The 21874-nt window shown below is 42.0% G+C and overlaps 1 protein-coding gene across 1 annotated transcript in view; it reads left to right on the forward strand.

Annotated features, from left to right (window-relative positions):
* Window positions 1-21874, forward strand: part of LAMA3 (laminin subunit alpha 3) — a 264171-nt gene that overhangs the window by 215844 nt on the left and 26453 nt on the right. Inside the window, exons 51-63 of the mRNA XM_055129258.1 lie at window positions 151-292; window positions 1907-2009; window positions 3861-3977; window positions 4060-4239; window positions 4921-5063; window positions 6006-6176; window positions 7876-8027; window positions 9067-9229; window positions 9807-9940; window positions 12380-12524; window positions 14860-14979; window positions 15867-16000; window positions 21361-21478. Coding sequence (XP_054985233.1) covers window positions 151-292; window positions 1907-2009; window positions 3861-3977; window positions 4060-4239; window positions 4921-5063; window positions 6006-6176; window positions 7876-8027; window positions 9067-9229; window positions 9807-9940; window positions 12380-12524; window positions 14860-14979; window positions 15867-16000; window positions 21361-21478 — 1822 coding nt within the window. The remainder of the gene's footprint in view (window positions 1-150; window positions 293-1906; window positions 2010-3860; window positions 3978-4059; window positions 4240-4920; window positions 5064-6005; window positions 6177-7875; window positions 8028-9066; window positions 9230-9806; window positions 9941-12379; window positions 12525-14859; window positions 14980-15866; window positions 16001-21360; window positions 21479-21874) is intronic.

The following is a 21874-nucleotide window of genomic DNA, read 5'->3' on the forward strand; positions in this document are numbered from 1 at the left end:
CAATAAGGGGTGCCTTTGCAGCCATCCTTGGTGCAGAGCTGCAGCACCCACAACCTCTGGTTTCCATTTGATGAGAGAATTGGGGACTCCAGGGGGGCCCTTGCTGCAACCAGGGCAGGTTGCCTGCATCTTCACCCACCTGTCTTCCAGGATCAAGAAGAATGCCAGCGGGGATGAACTGGTGCGTGGCGCCGTGGATGCTGCCACTGCTTACGACAACATCCTCAAAGCCATCAAGGCCGCCGAGGATGCCGCCGACAGAGCCAGCAGCGCCTCAGAGGGGGCCCTCCAGGTGAGCCCCGTCTGCTGTTTCCCCAGATGCCGTCTCCCTGTCTGCAGAGAGCTGGGCTTCCCTTTTCTGTGAAGAAAAAGAAAAGGAAAAGAAAAAAAGATCATACTATCATTATTTTTTGGATGACCTGAATTTTATTTTATTTTATTTTTATTTATTATTATTCTTTTTTTATTTTGTGCCCCAAGCATGAAACAGCTCTGGCCACCAACCCAGGCATCAAGCCAGGATGAGCAACGGACCAACTGCTTTGGGGGCCACACCCAGTTGTGCTGAGGGCTTCCTCTTGGCTCTTTGCTCAGGGGTCACTCCTGAGTGATCAGACCACATGTGGTGCTGGGAGCAAACTTGGGTCACTACATGCTAGGCAAGCACCCTACCTGCTTCATGCTTTCCACTTCCTGCATGTTAATTTTGCATATTTAGTTTTTCTATTTGGGCACCGTGGTTTGCAATACTGTTCTTTGTAGGGCTGCATGCACATAACATTCCAGCACTGCGTCCTCCCTTAAAGAGCCCACTTGCCATCACTCTTATCTCAGACGAAAGCCCGCTGCTGGACCACTGCTTCTTGTAGTCTACACAGCTTGCTCTAGCCATGGGTCATTTCTATATTAAATCAATAGTTTGATTTATGTAGCACAGTTTAAGAAATATTTCTAAAGATAGAAGATAGGCTTATTATAGATGTTGACAAATATTGTAGTTTGCTTCTTATGATTTTATACTTTAATGAAATTTTATCACTTTTCAAGAAAGAGAGAACTTTCTGCAAGGCCCTTGATAACCACTTTTCTCTGGTTACCTGGTCTTCTGCCTGTCATGAATGTAGAGTCCTCTGGAATCTTCTGATTCCTTTCAATGTCCCTATCTAACAATGAAAAACAATATTAAATATCAAAGAGTCAGGGGTTGGTCTTCTTAGAAGTTTGAAGATTTTCATTTCACCAAGATTCAAAACCTAATGTCAACACAGACCTCCTCTATTCCAGAGGGTATTACAGCAGAGTCTGTGGGGAGAAAAGACGGGGTCACTACCAGCACATCACCAAGAAGGGGTGCACCAATCCTGACTGTGTTTTGAAGAAACAGTCTTGATAGTTTCCTAGCATTTACCATTTGTGTTATATATTTTTAATTATAATTTATATTCACTGTATCACTGTCATCCGTTGCACATCAATTTGCTCAAGCAGGCACCAGTAACGTCTCCATTGTGAAACTTGTTGTTACTGTTTTTGGCATATCGAATATGCCATGGGGAGCTTGTCTACTTCTGCTGTGCGGGCGAGATACTCTTGGAGCTTGCCAGGGTCTCTGAGAGGGGTGAAGGAATCGAACCCGGGTTGTCCACATGCAAGGCAAATGCCCTACCCATTGTGCTATTGCTCCTTGTTTACAATAATAATAACATTCATGGTCTTGGCATAATTAGTTACCTCACCTCACCACCACCAGAGTGCCTACAAGCCCCTCAGGAATCATCTTTTAGAACCATCCCCTCAACTTTGAACCTCAGACATCAGAGACTAAAGAGAAGGATGAATATATTACCAGATATTTTCTAAGGTCTGCCAACTGCATGCATAAGACTGATAAATGTTTTGCTTTCAGACACTGACAAATGAAGATCTTCCTAGAAAAGCTAAAACCCTGAGTTCTGACAGTGATACGCTGTTAAAGGAAGCCAAGATAACACAGAAGAAGCTAGAGCAAGGTAATCAGGGGCTGGGGCCAGGAGGAAGGAATGAATGGGGCTGTCGAGAGTTGAAAATGGGCTATGGAACCAGGAGGGTAAATTTTCTCTTCTTGAATCTCATTATTGACACATGTGTTACTTTACAAATCCATGTGTGTTTGTTTTTTATGGATGTGATGTTTCCTCACAATAGTCAACATATACTAAATTAGCGCCTCTTGATTATAAATAAATCTTGAATGTAATTGACCTGTATGGCTATTTCATTTACTCTTAGTGTTATCATGGCATTGGGAAGCCACATCAATTAGAGGTCTGTGCAGTAAAGGTTTGTTATTTAAAAGTCAAGATGATATTAGTTTCAGGCCATTGGGGAAATTTAAGTTCTAAAATCTTGGCAACCAAAAATAACAAAACCCACTGCTACTGTGGAACATGAAATAAAAGGGGGAGGGTGTAAGTCTTATCTTGGGAAATTTCCCATTTAGTTATTTGAACTAAACAGCCTCAGTCTCACCACATTCCTGTACCTTGTAATTGCTGTTGGTCGTCTCTGGCCTCCATTAGTCGTGGCCGAGCAGAACTCTGGGTCACAGGCCTTCTTCTGTTTTTTTAGTTCCTATCAGGGGGGTTAGATACCTCTATTAATGAATATTTTTATTTTCATTTTTTATCTTATATCATTGGTTTTGTGGCCATACTTGGTTTAGGGCTTGCTCTTGGCTCTGTGTTCAGAAATCACTTCTGCCTGAGCTTGGGGGATCATATGTAGTGCCAGGGATCGAGCCTCATGCAATCCAAGTGGTTTTACTCCTGTCCTATCTCTCTTGCCCTTGTTTTCATGTTTTAAAAGCACAGGCATGGGCTGGAGTGATAGCACAGCGGGTAGGGAGTTTGCCTTGCATGCGGCCGACCCGGGTTCGATTCCCAGCATCCCATATGGTCTCCTGAGCACCGCCAAGGGTGATTCCTGAGTGTAAAGCCAGGAGTAATCCCTGTGCATCGCCGGGTGTGACCCAAAAAGCAAAAAAATAAATAAATAAAAATAAAAAAATAAAAGCACAGGCATGAAAAATAAACATTAAAAATATGAGTTAGCATGCAATCACTTGCTTAGAAAATTTTGGTAACTCAGATGGTCTGGTAGGACACCGTGCAGAGTTTGAGCTGAAAGTTAGGGATCTGTTTAAGTAGGGCTAAGATGCTACACTATATTGTAGCCTAAACCAGGTCTGTGATTATTACTTAATCCATCTGCCATCAGTTTTGTCTTAAGAGTATTTATTCTCATTTTCTATGACCCCAAAGAGGTCTTGTTACCAGAAATGTCTGTGAAGTCTCTTATTTTTACCTGAATGTCCTTAAATGTGTTATTTGGAAATCAACAGAAACAAATACTTTATGTGCATGTTTGTGTGGCTGATGCTCGCTCACCACCATACCTTTCTTGTATTCTAATTGAATACATTCATTCATTCATTCACTAAGTATGCACAAACATTAGGCCCTGCCTAATGTCAGACACGGCTCCATATGCTTGGTCAAAGCAGTGAGCTAGGCTAACACACGCTTTCCTGCTCTGAGCAGAGACTTCTGATTTGAGTAGAGTAAAAGATGAGCCTTCTCTTAGGTTATTAAGCCGCTTCCTTTCTCCATGTGCATTTCAGGGAGGCTAAAGGCTCTGATGAGCTCTTGGCCTCTATCATGGGGACCTGAGAACTGGAATCTAGGCACACACAGTAAACATTGCCAGGGATGATCCTTCAGACACAGGTCTTGTCAATTCTCTGCAATTACTGTTTGTATCAGAGCCTCCCTTACCAATGGAAAAAACCCACAGGGTAATTTATTCTTGGTATTTTATTTTAGAAATCAGTCCCGCTCTCAACAACCTACACCAAACTCTGAACAGTGTGACAATTCAGAAGGAGCTGATAGAAACCAACCTCACAGTCATCCGTGATGATCTCCGTGGGATACAAAGAGGTTGGCATCTCCTGAGCCCGCTGGCTTGACTTATTTTGAGAGCATTCTCGAGTCTTACCCTCTTGGTTTTTGTATGTTTCAGATGACATTGATGAGATGATCAATAGTGCAAAGAGCATGGTCAGAAATGCCAACGACATCACCGATGAGGTTCTGGATGGGCTCAACCCCATTCAGACAGACGTGGAGAGAATGAAAGACACCTATGGGACAGCACAGAGTGAAGACTTCAACAAGGCTCTCACCGATGCAGATAACTCTGGTATCAGGCATTCTATAGACAGGATATGCTATCCATTTGGGCAGGAAGTTTTACATTAATTTTAATTCTTCTTGGGTAAATTCTCCTTTCATAAATTAAAATGTTAAGAGAAAAAAATGATATAATACACTCAGAGAGCCTAAGTTTTCTATTAATTAGAACCCATTAAAACTTTTCTTGTAATCCATTAACATTGCTATTGGTTTTCCCTCAGATTGTAGAAGTCTGTATCTCTGAATTTAAATCTTGGTATTGAATTATTACTGATATGAAGTATCAGAAACTGTCACTGTATCACTGCCATCCCATTGTTCATCAATTTACTCGAGCGGGCACCAGTAACATCTCCATTCATCCCAGCCCTGAGATTTTAGCAGCCCCTCCTTACTAGTCTTTCCCAATGATTGGAGGCTTCATTCAGGGTCATGAGACTGTTATTTTTACTGTATTTGGCATATTGAATATGCCACAGGGAGCTATTGTGGTTGAGAAAGAGGATATTTAGATTGCATAACAAAATCCACCAGGTATTTAGAAAATGTTTTACTTGATTCAGAGTTATCTTGTACATAATTTGGGATACAAATGCACCATTTTACAAACATTGTCAGTGAGAATATCTGTTTTTAACGTTTTCTCAACTTAAAATGAGAGATTTGTGTTTGGTAATCTCGCACACAGTAAAGAAGCTAACCAACAAGCTACCTGATCTTTTGAGCAAGATTGAAAGTATCAACCAGCAGCTGTTGCCTCTGGGCAACATCTCCGACAATGTGGATAGGATTCGAGAGCTAATCCAGCAGGCACGAGATGCTGCCAACAAGGTGGGTATGTGCACACGTTGCCAGGGGAGCAAGACGGTTCCCTGATAAGTCATCACATTCATCAGAAAGGAAAAATGCTCAGTTTCTGGCCTTCATTCTTTATTGACTTACAATGTGGACATTCCAAGTCCCCAACACATCTTCATCCCCTAAGTGATCCAGGATGTCGGGACCCTGAACCAGCTTCCTGTTCACATAATTTCTGCAGGCAGGAAAAGGGGTTATCCCCCAGGGCCAGCTGGGAAGATGTTCCTGCATGTGAAAAAAGATTTCAATGATCAGAGAATGTTGAGGTGATACTGTGCAGGGCTGGCCCCCTCAGTGTAACTTGTGAGTTGTAGACACCACCTCTCTTGAGGATGGACACATCCACATGAAGGTGCTGAACATGAGTTACAACAAGGTTTTCTCAATGGGCACTGATGCATCAGCTTTTTTCATTTGAATTCGCCATTATTTACTTGAATTCCTGACTTCTCCAACTCAAAGTTGGTTTTGTCCTCAAGTATTAGAAATAAAATACCTTCTTTTTTCCCCCCAACCACCACTATTCCCTCCAGGGAAATGCTTGGGGGTTAGGACTGAAATGGCCGGAATCCAAGTCATCTTCGCAGATTGATTTCTCAGCTCACTATTATTACCTTTTACCTCAAATCTGCATTTACTTCAAGGGAAGCGAGTTAAAAGCATTTCTCAATCCCTCCCTGTCACTCATCCCAAATTGACAAATAGAAAGAACTAGAATGCTTAATTGCCTAGTTCCCAAAGCAGTTGTATGAGTTTATAATCCACTTCTAGGAAATAGTCACATTAATTTGTTCCTTAGAGTACTTTGGGAAAGGCTGATACATCATTACAAGGAGTAGCCACAGAAACATAAACTTCAAGCACGTGCATCTTTGTCTTCTTAAGTGTTTGATCCCATGGCTTCATTCCTGGCAGGTTGCTGTCCCCATGAGGTTCAATGGTAAATCTGGAGTTGAAGTCCGGCTGCCCAGTGACCTGGAAGATATGAAAGGATACACATCTCTTTCTTTGTTTCTTCAAAGACCTGAGCCCAAAGAAAATGGGGGCACAGAGAACATGTTTGTGATGTACCTTGGAAATAAAGATGTAAGTATTGCTTGGGCATTTCTCTTGTTTTCAAAATATGGGTTTTGAAGTGTCTGATACAGTGATGCCATAGCAAAGAAAAACCCACCCAAATGTCCACCTACCACACCACCTTTGAGGACACCTCCTGTCGATTGTGGCTGCTTGTCTCCTGTAAGATCTAGAGGTCTTACCCAGTGTGCTCTACATGTGGGCATGTGTGTGTACACCTGAGCATGTACACATGCGGGGATTAAGATGGGCACAACTAGGGTAGCAATATGGCAGCTTAATGGAAATGAACAATGGCTCGTCCTCACAGAATGGAGAATTTTCTCCTCTTCCTGCCCAAGGCGGCATCTTCCTCAGATCTGGAGTTGAGGTGGAGGAGAGACTTCTGTGGATGAGCCTAGAACCAATGCAGCCCCTTCTGCCTAAATAATAAGAACTTCAGTCACCCTCTCTAGTCATAATTCTAAAATTTCAACCACTGCTGCTGTAGGCACTTTTGACTGATTTAGTTTAGCTCTTACCTCCTTGTTTCCAAGTACATGTCTGTTTTAGAGGACAGCTCATCACTGGGTGGGTTAGGATACAATGGTTGGACAAGGAATGCCAAGATTATTATTCCTCACTTTTTCTTGCTTCATGTTGGTACTTTATTTGTAGCCTTATGCTCACATGACTTTAGGTTTTATGTAATGAAAAAATATACATTGCTTTATTCATAAAGCAAATTTATACCAAACACCTGCTGAGTACCACACCTTGCATTTAAAATAGACACTTATTTTTTAATGTATTTAATGTACACTTAAATGATTAAAATGGTAAATTTATGTAATATATATTTTACCACAGTTGAAAACAAGTTATGCCTGCCTTTAGAAGTTCACATTGTAATAGGGAAGGAAAATGTTTATGAAGCTAATGGTGATCGTATAGGGTGATGCAACAGAAGCATGTACAGTAGGCTACTAGAACATTCTATAGGAAGAACAAAAATGACTTAGCTCCTTTACCAGATTTAAATGTAATAGAGGAGCTGGAGCAATAGTACAGAAGGTAGGGCATTTACCTTGCACAAAGCCCACCTGGGTTCAATCTCAGGCATTGCATATGATCTGGGCACCATCAGGAGTAATTCCTAGGTGCAGAGCCAGAAGTAACTCCTGAGCAGCACCAAGTGTGACCCAAAAAAACTATATCTTTATCTATCTATCTAGCTATCTAGCTAGCTATCTGCCTACCTATCTACCTATCTATATATAAAGAAGGTCCGAGTCCGTATCTAGTATGGGGCCATTCCCTGCAGTGTTCTGGGACCATCAGGAACAGACCTTGTGGTACTGGAGAGGGGAGTGGACATGCTGGGTATATAACCCAGACCTCACACCTGCCAACATGTGCTCTTATCATTTGAATCATATCCCCAGCATCCTTATGACAGAGGCTTGGTAACTTTTGTAGATTAACTGAATGGGGACAGGGGATGCAGGGGAGAATTGTGAATAAATGAGTCTTCTATGCTAAGCAAAGACATCTACGATATTAATTATATGCTCTATCTATAATACTCTATACAAGGATTCACCTCATTTATTCTGTCTGCCTGAGTCTTCTTGACATTAAACTCTTTAGTCATTAGAAGCATACTCCTATGGGATGAGAGTTTGAGAGAAGTGTGTGAGGTATTCTAAGGTGGGCTTCGTGTCTCCAGTCCTCCAGGGACTACATTGGCATGGCAGTTATCAGGGGCCAACTCACATGCATCTACAACCTGGGAGATCATGAGGCTGAACTCCAGGTGGACCAGATCTTAACCAGGAGCGAAACCCAGGAGGCGGTTATGGACCGAGTGAAATTTCAGAGGTACGGATTATATTGACTGGTGCTCTTTGTTTTCTGCTTTGTTTTGTGATTAGAGCTGCAGTGCTTGGAGGGATTATTCCTGACTCTGTGCTCAGGAGTGACCTCTGGTAGTGCTTGGGGGACCATTTCTGTTGCTAGGTGTCAAACCAAGGTCAGCTATATCCAAGTCACCTTGCCCCCATTCTATTTCTGCAGCCCCAACTGTTGCTCTTTGCTAATCTAACCATGCCTACGGAACTTCCATTATGTATCTTGGCTTCGATTTTTCCATATAATATATGAAAAATATATTTCATATAATTTTTAATAGTTTTTTACATAACTTTCCTTTTAAAAAATTTTTTAAAATTTATTTATTTTATTGAATTACCATGTGGAAAGTTACAAAGTTTTCAGGCTTATGTCTCAGTTATACAATGCTTGAACACTCGTCCCTTCACCAGTGCCCATATTCCACCACCAAAAACCCCAGTATACCTCTCACCCCCCCACCCCCCACTCCCGCCTGCGTAGCTGATAAATTTCACTTCATTTTCTCTTTACCTTGATTACATTCCATATTTCAACACAAAACTCAATATTGTTGTTGGAGTTTCCAAAAAAAAAAAAAACAGTCCTGCACAAGGAAGCATTTTGATAATTAGTTTTCCATTGCTGAGAATGAAGACATATGAAGTCGCACGGCCACTATTATGGCTGCATGGTTTAGGATTTCTGTATTTTAGTATTTTAGTAAGTAAATCCAGGGAGATTTATGTTAGAAATTGCATCATTTCCCTTCCTGGGGCAGCATGGGGCTATGGCTTAGTTCACAGTCTAGAGATATTGCTGCAAGCAGTTACTCATACCAAAAGTAGCCTAGCTGGCCTCCGGATCGTGGTCAATCAGCAGCAAAGTGGCCACACAAACGTGTGGCCACCTGGGTCACATCTCCATGGAGCGCGAACCAGTATCGCCCCCGCCCGAGACTGTTCACGCTCCCCACTGTTTCAAGTTCATGCCTCTACATAACTTTCTTATCCAATTTATGTTTAAACAGAATTTACCAGTTTGCAAGGCTTAATTACACCAAAAAAGCCACATCCAGTAAATTGGAAATTCCGCAATTCTATGAAATGGAGAGTGGAAACAGCAAAACACTCCTGAATCTGGATCCTGAAAATGTTGTATTTTATGTTGGAGGTTACCCACCTGATTTTAGAGTAAGTATGAATGTTATTTTGCTGAGTGAAAATACATAAATTTAAATATGTTAAAATGCTCTTGCCTATTAGCCAGAAATAAAATGCATTTAACTGTGTATTCTTGAGGCATGAGCCCGGCAAGCTAAGGAAAGTATCCCACCCGCATGGCAGAACTTGGCAAGCTACCTGTGGCATAATCTATATGCCAAAAACAGTAACAACAAGTCTCACAATGGAGACATTACTGGTGCCCGCTCGAGTAAATTGATGAACAACGGGATGACAGTGATACAGTGATTCTTGAGGCATATCTCATAACAATAGTTAACATTTGTAGAGCACCTCTTTAGTGCAGTCATTTGGCTTAAGTATATAAATTAAAAATAAGCAAAATGAACATTTCCATTTCACAGATGAGGAAAGCTGATAATTAGTAGTTAGGACATTAGGCTGGGTTTGAGTCTATATCCTTAAGCCCTATTGCACATTGATGGATAAAAATAATATATTTTAATTGGTTGACCACCTGCTTTCTGGTCAACCTGCTCGTTATCCTCTGTTCAGTTAGTGGAAGACTTATTTGTTTGTTTTTCAGCTTCCCAGTAGAATAAGATTCCCTCCATACAAAGGTTGTATTGAACTAGATGACCTAAATGAAAATGTGATCAGTTTGTACAATTTCAAGTCAGCATTCAATCTCAACACAACTGAAGTGGAGCCCTGTAGACGGTAAATAAAACCTGGAAACAAGTGTTTCTGTCACTGTGATTTTGGTGACCTGTAGGTATATTACATATAATAAGTTGGTTAGATGTTGTTGATGCTGTTTGTTGCTTTGGGGGACAGGTTCTTAAATTATGCTTGGGCACAACTCTATTAGTCATCCTCTTAATTATAATTATGGCCATTATTTCCTCATTTGTATATATCGTGTTTTTTTTTTAAATCAAATTCTTGGTTTAAAATTATTCTTAAGTTTTTTTGTGCCTTCTACTATAAAATGATTTGCACAGTATAAGGTAATGACTTATTTAGGCCCCAAATTATGCATTAACTGTAAATTTCAGTGGTCTATGGGTAGGGGTACCTGGTTTTCCAGGAACTTGAATATTTGAGCTTCCTGAAAACTGCTGTTTCAAAGTCCTGACCCTCCCTATAGTTAAAAAGTTTTGGAATATTCCAATATAGGACAGAATATAAAATTTTGCTTTAAATTAATAATTTATCTTGACAGAGGCCTTCTGAGCAATTAGTTGGGGGACCCAGATCCACTCCTGGTGATTCCTGGCCATCGAGGGCAGCAGTTTGATGCACAGGTCCAAGGAAGTGCCGCCACACAGGCCTTGTGGTGCCCTGGATAACACAGGCTGCCCCCGCAATGCTCAGGGGACACCAGGTGCCAAAGGTGTCTCATGAGATCATGATCTCAGAGATCATTAGAACTATACCCAGCAAGACTCAGGGGGTTGTGTGGTATGGCAGATTGATCTGCCGTACTATTTCCCTGGTCCAAATTATTAATTTAATATATTTGAGATCTTCAGCTTTTAGGTCTTAGATTCCTAAGTAGACATTCGCAGAAAGGACCTTGAATATTGTCTTTTTCTTTTCCTCCTCTTCCTCCTCCTTCTCCTGCTCCTCCTCCTCCTCTTTCTCCTGCTCCTCCTCCTCCTCCACTTTGTCCTTCTCCTCCTCCTCCTCCTCCTCCTCCTTCTCCTCCTCCCTCTCCTCCTCTTTCTCCTTCTCCTTCTTCTTTCTTCTTCTCCTTCTCCTTCTCCTTCTCCTCCTCCTCTTTCACCTCCTCCTCCTCCTCCGCCTTCTCCACATCTTCCTCCTCCTCCTCCTCCTTGTCCTTCTTCTGTACTAAGCATTTATATTTAAGAAAAAGGTTACAGGAACACCACTAAATAAGTCCCATTTCAAAAAGAGATGACCATCTTTTATCTGGAGATAATCTATTGAACACATGATAACACCTGAAACCTTTATAAAGCGGAACTCAAGCCAAATGGAAAGCATTTCCTTCTAAAGTGATTGAACTATTCATGAATATGGAGGAAAGAGCTGGTACCTTGGAAATGGCCTGGGTTATCTTATCTTTTCTTGTTCTTTTAGTCACATGAACTCAATCAACACTCCTATGTTTGTTGTTGTTTCTCTGCATCTTCCCCAAGGCCAAAGAGCCTTCTTAAATTCTATTCCAACTCTTTAAGCAAACAATCTGCCCTGATATTTTATTTCAGCTGGTGAATTTAATGAGACCAGATCACTCACTAAGGGGGCAAATGACTTGCTGTTATTTTTTTCTTTTTTATTCTTTCTGCTCTAGATTGCAGTCACCCCTTTCATTAAAATAAACTTTCCACAGGTTATTCACTGACTACTCAATCAAGAAAAAGGAAAGGGGAAAAAAGACTTTTTTTACTAGTTCACTGATATTGGCTATAATAACGCCTACTCAAATAGAGACAAAGTATGGTTAAAATAGCTGGGAGTTAGCAAGGAGGTAGTCTAATGTAGTAGTGGTGGACTTGCCACAGGATGGTATAAATAGCTTTTCTCTGTTTGTAGCTTCCATCTTGAAGAAAAATTAGCCGTTTTTGTGCTTTCATAGAACAGACTGTGATTTCAATTTCACAGTTTGTGTGGCTCACTTTGTATAGTACAATGTTTTGCATTCTAGTATGGGTCTGGCCTTTAGACATTTTAGATGTTTAGAAGTTACTTTGCAAGAAGACTTTGCCACATGGTGCTACTTTTTGAAACACTGGGGTCCTCTATGGAGCCAGAAGCAACCTGGAGGTTTGCTTGAAGAATATTGTTTTTCTTTTTTGAAGTGCCAGTGATCAAACCTAAGGCCTCACACATACAAGCTGGGTGCTCAACTGTGAGTTCTACCACGAAGCCACATCCCTGGTTTCTTGAATAATATCTTTTTATAATTGAAGTTTGAATATCATAGAGTGAAGTAGTCTTTCCAAGCAAAATAGCTAGCTGTTTTGACATGTTTAATATGTTTCTTCCTCTTTAATAAAATCATGACAAATGTACTGCATATATAGTATATGATTTTTTTAAATTTCACATAGAATCTCATGTTAATTATCTGTCATTCATGTGGCAGTTCTTTGCTGCAATGTTCTAACTTACAATGATTGATCTTGGCAGGAGAAAGGAAGAGTCAGACAAAAATTATTTTGAAGGTACAGGTTATGCTCGAGTTCCAACTCAACCAAATCATCCTTTCCCAACCTTCGGACAGACTATTCAGACCACCGTGGACAGAGGGTTGCTGTTCTTTGCAGAGAACCAGGTAATCTGTAAGAAGCATCCAAATGTCCACTCGGTTCAATAATGTAAGGGATACTTGATTTAAAAAAAAACAACTAACAAGGACTGAAAAACTAGTTGCAAAGGTTACTTACATTCTTCCCTTGTTTCAATTTTATTTTCTTTGGCCATGGGAATGAATATTTGTCTTCATGAAACAAGTACCCAGATATTTGAGAACATGCCACCTCCCACTTTTTCTCCCTGTTGTCATGGTCATATTTTACTCTTCAAAAACTATTGATTGTCTTAAAATCTAAATGTTCTGCCCCAAAGCCCATGAAGACTCCTGGAATTTCTGAGAGCAAGGCTGTTTGATCCACTCTGTTTCTTGGGCTCACTCTGTCCAAGTCCTGTGGCATTGCATCTTTATCAGCCTGGCCCTTGTCTTCCCAAAACACAGAATCCTATTTCCAAGCACAGAGACCCCTTATGTATATGAGCTTAGAAAAGTCTAGTGTCACTCTGCAAGGGATCATTAGTCCATCGCTGGTAGGAGGTCCAGGGGTTGACAGAATTCAAGAACGGGGTGTCTGTGGTTACTCCATAGGTAGTGCTCCAGGAGGAAGGTGGATCAGTCCATGGGCTCTCAGATCTTAGATTATGAAAATGATATGAGTGTGAGATTTTACCAGACCCTCCCACCTGGTTCAGTTCCCCTCTTGGGGGGCAATTTGTTTAGATCAGGGTCTTCCAGACTGTTTCCAAGGCTGAGTTAGTTTTGATGGGTTGGTAAGGTCTCAGGCTGCCTGAAAAATATGGAGGGATGAGTCACACTGCACCTGTGACTTTGTCTGGGAAAGGCGACTGTTTTTCAAAAGCAGGTCAACTTGAGACCTTGATTTGAAGTTCTTAGGGACTAAGGGTAAGTCCTGCTAATATTAGAAGAAAACACATGAAATTTCCTGAGCAAGCAGATAAAAGAAAATACATCCAGTGTCCTGCTAAGTAGGATGGCTCTTACTCTCAGGCAGTAAAGCTGTTCCTTTGTTTTTGAATGTGATGCCCTTTTCAAGACCGAGGCATTGGACCCAGGCAAGGACTGGTTTTTCCTTTTAGATTGGTTTCTGGCAAATTCTCGGAGACATGAGCCTTTTGTCAGTAGGGAATTGTTTAAGAGCAAACCTCAGTCCCTCCGTAGATGTTACTGAGCACATTTTTCCAAAAGTAAATGGCTGGTTTAAGCGTGTACCTTTCATGGGTGATTCTCAACAACTGGTTCCGAGATCAGTTCCCATCCTCAGTCATAACAGGATTAAAAACCATGATACTTTCCACTTGGGAGATACCACATGTTGCCAGCCCTTCAAGGCTTCCTATTTTGGTGGGGAAGAATAAAAGTAAAGCATTGTCCATTAATGAGCTTATGACAATGGTGATGAGTAGTGTAGAAGAAAGTCTGAGGTGAAATGTGAATGTGTAACAAAGAAGAGTGTTCAGATAAAAGGATGAGGAGGGGGGGGGGTTGCACCTGCCTTTTCCTAAGACCACTTTGGCTGGGAGTAGAAGTGGATTTAAGCAAGACAAAGATGGACAATGGAGGACAGTGAGTTAATGTGCCACTCAGCTGAAGAAGTAGTGGCATGACATAGGAGAGATGAAGAAATAATGGCCTGACTAGAACTGGTGGGATGGAAGAGGGAAGGAAATCTCAAGAATGGTTTCTCTTAGGGTTGTGACTTACTTAACAAGGTGACTCAAAGTGAGGGAGTGAGAAAGGCGAGAGCAGAGAGGAGGTGTGGAAAGAGGCAGGTCAGCTGGCTGGAGGAATAAGACCCTGAAGTTCTATTTGAGATTCTGCATTTGAGGTACCTGTGATCCATGCAAGCAAATTCATGGGCTCCCCTGAATTGGGGCTAGTGAGTGTGATAGTGACGGAGAGAGATGGTTGGGAGGAGGATTCTATGCAGGTTCCCCAAGCGAGTCTCCGGACTCAAATATCAGGTTGAACAGCAGGAGACAGACATCAGACTGTGCCAGGAAGCCAATAGTGGGAAACATCAGAGTTTAAGTAGGACTATGCCTTTTCTCTAAAAATAGCAATATGCCATGCCTTTCTCTGAAAGATGGCAGTGTTATTTTTCAAATACTGATTATAGGCTATAATGAAATAATTTATTTCAGCTGTGTCAGCTACAGGACATGAAGTTTAATGTATTGTATTTAGCAATTTTAACTGTCCCAGATATTGAACATTTCAGCACTGTAGTCCCTTTTAACTGAAGAGGTGGCCGAGGCTGAGGGTAACCATGAGTTCCAAGACACCAGTCTTGCTTCAGTGGAACCTTTTGCTAACCGGCGTTATTTCTGTGCTCTAGGATCGCTTCATCTCTCTAAATATAGAAGATGGTGTTCTCGTGGTGCGGTACAAACTGAATTCAGACTTGCCTGAAGAGAGAGGATTCAAAGACATCATAAATGATGGGAAAGATCATTCGGTATAGCCTTGCAATCTGTTTCTGACTGTTAAATGCCCTTTCAAATGGGCTCCAAACACTATTACTAGATAACAGTGAGATAACATTTTATACTTTGAGCATTTGGTTCCCAGTAAAAGTAACCCTTCAACTCTGACCACAGAACTGAGGTTACCCAGAAGGGGAACAGGGGGAATTGGAGGGGCTCAGTGGAACAGTGGTGGAGGGCTAGAGGCACTTTGGTAGTTAGTGGGGTAAAATTGTTACCCTAAAGCAAAAAAAACATTTACAATCTTGAAAACCTATGTTTCTCAGTAAAAGATAAAAGAAATGGAAAGATAGTATAACAGATAAGATGCTTATCTTATCTTACAATTTTGCATATCATTAACCTGGGTTTGATCCCCAGCACCACCTATGGTCCCCCAACCCTGTTAGAAATAAGCCCTGAGCAGATGTGATCGAATCCCCACACATACAGATTAATTAATCAATTAGATAATTTGGGCATAAGGCATATATATGAATTATATAATGGTAATTTCAAGTGCAAACATTTCTACTAAAATGATATGTGTATAAATGTATGCTTTGTTTTTGTTTGGGGGCCATACTTCGTGGTTCTCAAAGGCTACTCCTGGGTCATAGCTTGAGGGTCTCTCCTGACAGTGCTCAGAGGACCATATGGTGCTGGGGATCAAACCCAGGTCCCCTACATGCAGAGTATTTGCTCTAGCACATTGAACTATTTCTCCACCCTTATATTGTACTTTTATCCAAAAGCACGATGGTTCAGAGTCTTCCTGGTCTGTATGTAAATGAATCTGAAGGATATGTAATAACCTAGATATGTGGCCCAGAAGCTTTTCCTGACCATGACATGCTGACTCCTCTTTCATTTATTTCAGATTCTCATCAAAATTGGCAAAGTCCAAAAACTTATGTGGATAAATGTGAATACCCAAAACATTAAAATTGAAGCTGATATATTTGATTTCAGCACTTACTATCTGGGAGGAATTCCAATTGCTCTCAGGGAAAGGTAAGAGCACGTGGTTTCTAAAGTAAAGAAGAAGCGGATTGCCCCTGGTAGAATCCATTATTCCACTGGGTTAGTCTACCTATTTTAATGTCAGCAACAACCCCCACGCCACTAGGAGGTTACTTTTTCAATATTAGCTGTACTAGTCGGCAGAATGAAATAGACCCTAATGCAGGATACTGGCACTGGCCATGTGGAAGGAGAGAACGGCAGGCCACCCCCACTGTCATTTGGAGAGGAAAGAAAGCACGAGGAAACTATTGGTGCTGACAGCGCTGCTGTGAGCAATGGAGGCTGTGGGTGGCCCTGGGGTCCTGAAGGGCTGCCTGGGAGGGAGGAGAGTGGCACAACAGGCAGACCCGGGCCTGGCAGGCAGCACTGGGCTCACTGCCTTCGGGAGCATCTCTAGGAAGGGAAGCCATATCTGTATTCCCTGGCCTCCTCCAGGCCATCACCCAATGGGATAAGGGCACAGCTGTTTCTTGGATTAATGAGTACATGAACAAATGAAGTCTGTTTGAAAGGAAGTACAGTTTCATCTGCATGCAGAGTAAAAAATCACCTCTTTGGCAATGTCTGCAAAAATAGCTTTTACATTTGGTGGATTTGTATCTTCCAAAAAAGGCTTTTAGAAGGAAGATGATGTGTGGAAAGAAGACTCCCCTGTGGGTTAGTGCAGCCTCATGTGGAATCTCAAAACACTCCCAAGACATTTGATTATAATTGCTTCTGTAGGAGAGCTTAGGCTAGTTAACACATTTTCTTATTTGTAGCACTGTAGCACTGTTGTTCATCAATTTGCTCGAGTGGGCACCAGTAATGTATCTATTGTGAGACTTGTTACTGTTTTTGGCATATAAAATATGCCATGGGTAGCTTGCCAGGCTCTGCTGTGCGAGCGGGATACTCTCGGTACCTTGCCTGGCTCTCCGAGAGGAGCAGAGAAATCGAACCCGAGTCGGCTGCATGCAAGGTACACGCCCTACCTGCTGTGCTCTCGCTCCAGTCCTTCTCATTTGTAACCCAGCTTAAAGAAGTGCTAGGTGTGATTCTGGGTGCCCGATGAAGGTAATCTTTGTCCTGGAGCCCTTATACATGTAGACATTGGTTCCCACCTTAATACGAAAGCACTAATCTTTGTTTGAAAATTGACCCAGCAGACATGGGTGCATAGAAAGCTTGGCACTATTGTTGAGAAGTGAATATCTTTATTCCAAGATTATTTGAACTGGAAAAAAGTCGGCAGATTATGGCTTTTAATTTTAATGAAGACTTCATTTTAATGAAGAAATTGAGAACCAAAGAGGTTATCTTAGTCGTGCCATACATATTGATAGCAATTTAACCATGTTGTGTACTAGCACTTTAGCTAGTTGTGAATGTTTAATCATGTTAATTTTGTTCCACTGAATGGCATTAAGTAGAGGAACTTAAGGGAACCCACACAACTGTATACCCTGAAGTTCTCAGCAGGTCATCCCACATGGACTCATAGTGTCTCATGACAGCTGGTTGTGTGGCAGGAGTTTGGAGTAGTGATAAATAGGAAAGATACTCTAGTGTAGAGGAAGAAAGAGCAGTGCATGAAGAATGCCAGGATGGGGGACTCAGACACTGAGGGCCCAGGGACAGAATCTGAAGCATTGGAAGGCACCAAGAAAGTGGTCTCTTGGGGCTGGAGTGATAGCACAGCAAGTAGGGCATTTGCCTTGCACGTGGCCAACCCAGGTTCGATTCCCAGCATCTCATATGGTCCCCTGAGCACTGCCAGGAGTAATTCCTGAGTGCAGAGCAGGAGTAACCCCTGTGCATTGCAGGTGTGAACCAAAAAGAAAAAAAAAAGTGGTCTCTTTCATCCTCGTATCTGTGCTGGGGCAGAGAGTCAGACTCATTCCAGTGTAAACATTCTTAGCAGGGGTCTCAAGTCCCTCTAGCTTCTCTCACACACCAACTCCTGGAGCTATTATTTCCCAGCAGCATGACTTTAGGCAGGTCACCCACCCTTCGCGGCCTCCTTGCTGCATCCCTAACATGGGCAGAGCAGATTCCTCTCTGGAAGGTGGACATGAGGCTTTAGAATGAGCAAAGGAGTAAGCCAAGTACCTGGTTTCATAATTGCAGCAGTATGAGCTCGACAATCATAAGCCTGAGATGGTTATTATAAGAACAAAAGAACCCTGACACAAAACAGGTACTCTCCATCCATGAGCACCCCATTCTTATCTGCCACTTCTTTCCCCAGCCTGCTCTTAATGGAAAGGACCAGAGGGTGGTGGTGCACATCCCTTAGTCTTCCACCTTCTCATGCCTGTGGATCAACTCTGGTGTGAGGACTTTGGTTGAAAATCATTGGAAACAAGTTGAAGCCCAAGAATGAGTAGATGTCAATGATGTAAATGATGTATAGAGAGACAAACTATAGTGTGTAACCTCCATGCGGCTAGGGGACCCACGGCTCTCTTTCACCACCTGCGTTTGGTGGTCTTGGGCCACTTACCCACTCAGGACAGCCAATGCCACAATGGGTGGACAAAGGAATAAACTAGGATCAAGGTGATTGGTTATCAGCTGCCATTTATTCCCTTCTCTCCACACATCTGTTCCAGTCTCACTAAGCTCCCCATTCCAGTCTCACATTGCCCCTCATCCCCGTCTCCTGTCTCTCCCATTCATCTCTCCGTGCTCCATCTTGCAGCCTGGTCTCTCCCTAGTCTCTCACCATCTCTCCACATTGGGGGTAGCCACCACACCCTGTCTGGTAGCACAGTTAACATATAAAATCCCTTCTTCCGTTCAAGGGCAAAATACTACTTACGAGTGTTTCTCCTCTCCTTAGTCCAATAACTAAATTAACATATTAGTTCTACTTCTTAATATTAGTTATTTTGTATGGACACAGTAAGAGATACATTAAGCTTGTAGGGTGGCTCTCCTGGAGACATCTCGCTATAGATCTCAGACTACAGTGCTCAGGCCAGATGAATCTTTCCTAACCCTAGGAGGGTTCTAATCCAGCTGTTACTTTTTTGGATCATGACAGAATTTGTCCATGACCATGCTCTTAACTTATAGTTAAGTATTATGGCACTTTGGCCTGGTCCATTTTGATGCCAGGATAGCTCACAGCTTGCCCTGGGTCCATCCATTCCTTTGTCGGGACCCTGCTTTTGGGGAGCTAGGAAGTAAGGGCAACTAAGGCTTAAGTTGAGAGAACAGATGCCCAGGAGTGAATATCCCTCAGAGACAATTAACTCCCAAGTTACAAAAGCATAGCATTAACTGTCTTCCTGTATCTATGCAAAAAAGACATTGCTCTGAATCAACTATGCAAAGGACTTAAGGAGAAGAGAAAAGCAATATTTACAAGCTGTTAACAGAGTCTGATTAGAAGATAAAGGTGATTCACCGGTTGGGAAAGCAGAGCACAAAGAAAGAGTTTACAAATAAACACAGAGAAATGGGAGCACTGTGATGGGAGTAACCTGATAACCCTAAGCTCCCTGTGGCAAGGCAGAAAGGACAAACCAATGTTATCCTATACTCTAGGAATTATTGTGACCTTTCTTCTCAGGAGGCAGCAAGTTATTTTTATAACATAGCCAAGCTCGTGCTATGTATCAATGAAGATTCTTTTCTTCTGTAATTAAACTTGATTAGGAACTGCATATGAACTGTTTTTAATGAATTGGACAAAAAAATGAATACAAACACCTTTCCATTTAGAAGAGAGAAATGCTGTCTTAGAGATTTAGAATGAATGCAACTTTGCATTTTTCCAAGCCATCATTTGAGCACAAATATTGGGGGTGAGGCTGGGGGGCATCATAGAAAGATGGTTCAAGTGGTAGAGGATATACCTAGAGTATGTGAGGCCCTGAGTACAATTCCCAACATCCCTCCATTACTTCCCTAGTACCCCTAGGTGTAGCCTCATTGGCCCCTGAATTCCACTGAACATGAGGACCTGGCTCTGCCATGAGGGACCCTGGGTGCCCAGCACTGCTGCCTGTGGCCCTTAGGAAAATAAAAAGGATCCACAAATATTTTCTCCAGTAAGAATCAGTCTATGTGTCTTTATGTTTCATGTGACTTCAATACCAGACAGATGTAAAAGTCAAATCAAACAAGAAATACAAAGGCAGTAGAAAGAGCTACTTTGAAGTCCTTGTTGAAATGATTCCACTAGTCTGGGGTTAGTTACTGACCCTGGAGCCTCGCATGAAGTACTTGCTCTATCCCAGGCACCATTCAATTGTCTTACCCATATTAGTCATTGAAATTCGCAAGCAGACCTATGAAACAGACTTACATAGTTTCTTTGGATAAGGGAGGCAACAGGAGCAGAAAAGTTAACTTGCATAGATGACAACTGACCACAGATAGACTATGGAGCCCATACTTCAGGGCAGTGGATCCCAGTGGTCACCTGTGGGCCCCAGATATTCCAAGGCACAACAGGTGAAATTTGTGCAAGTAGGGGACCATAAATAAGGGAACTTTCTGGCAGGATGTGGGACACAGGGAGGTAACATGGCCAGAAGGGGTCAGTCAGGGAAAGATTGAGACTCACAGCTCTAGTGCCACACTTTGCCTCTCAGAGAAAACTCCAAAGCATTGGGGTCACCACAATGTGTGGGTGCAGGCACACATCCTGCTTCCTTGTGGTGAGTCACCACCATTCCTCCTTGCCCAGGTTGGACACTTGGAAGGTGGCAGATGCAGTAGCTGAGCCCCAATCATACTTTGCGTCATTAACAACTAAATACCAAGTCACGTGTCTCATCAGTGTGTAGGACCAAAAGGTTACCTCTATTTCTCCTGAGTTTACAGTGCTTGCCTTAAAAGTGGACAGAGAAAACAGGGATATTTTAGAGCACGAGCCCTGACATGGGCAGATCCCTGAGTTCAAGCCCAGGCACCACCTGCCCCTTCCCTACCAGAACCACATCACACCCACTCGTACAAACCAAAAAAAAGGGCAAAATTTGTTTCAGAGTATTCCTTACCCATTTATGTCAGTGATTTATATATGTATATAATATTCATAGTAAATTAACTTATTGATATGCTTCCTATTTACCTTGACTACCTTGTGTGTGTTCTGTGGTTTTATACTTAGGAACACCAGTCATTCCTCTGTCAACACTGTGGAAGTCGTTTCTAACGCTAAGAGTGCAGAATCATAGATTTTCCCAGAATCCCAAAATAGCATCATAGAAAGCCTGTGAGGACAGATAACTGCAAGCCCCCCTGCCCCCCGTGTTCCTTGGTGCAGAGTGATAGAAAGCACTGTTCCAGCCCAATTCACAGGCGTGCCTGACGTGGGATATCTCTTCCCTGTTTTTGTCTCCCCCGATCAGATTCAATATCTCCACACCTGCATTCCGGGGCTGCATGAAAAATCTGAAGAAAACAAGTGGTGTTGTGAGATTGAATGATACTGTGGGAGTAACCAAAAAATGCTCAGAAGACTGGCAGGTAATATATGATTCAAAACCTTACCAAGCCAGTCCATCCTGGGTGTTTATTAATTACCATGTCAACTTTTGACTTTCCACTAGACAAAGTGTTGTAGTGAACTACCTAATGTACACTCGCTGTGTACTTATAAGTTTCCAACCCTCTTTACATTTGCTTATGAAGTATATTGGGAAGTAGGCATAGCATCTATCTATATATCTATATCTATATCTATTATCTATAACCTAACAGATATTTGGTAAATTATCATGCAGAAAAGCAAACTGTTTCTTCTGAGGATACTTTATTTTTTAAATTGAATCACCATGAGATACAAAACTTTAATGATCGAATTTAAGTCATACAATGATTGAATACTCATCACTCCACCAGTGTACATTTTCCACCACCAAT

Source organism: Sorex araneus, chromosome 2 (assembly GCF_027595985.1).
Source record: "Sorex araneus isolate mSorAra2 chromosome 2, mSorAra2.pri, whole genome shotgun sequence".
NCBI classification, from domain to species: domain Eukaryota; kingdom Metazoa; phylum Chordata; class Mammalia; order Eulipotyphla; family Soricidae; genus Sorex; species Sorex araneus.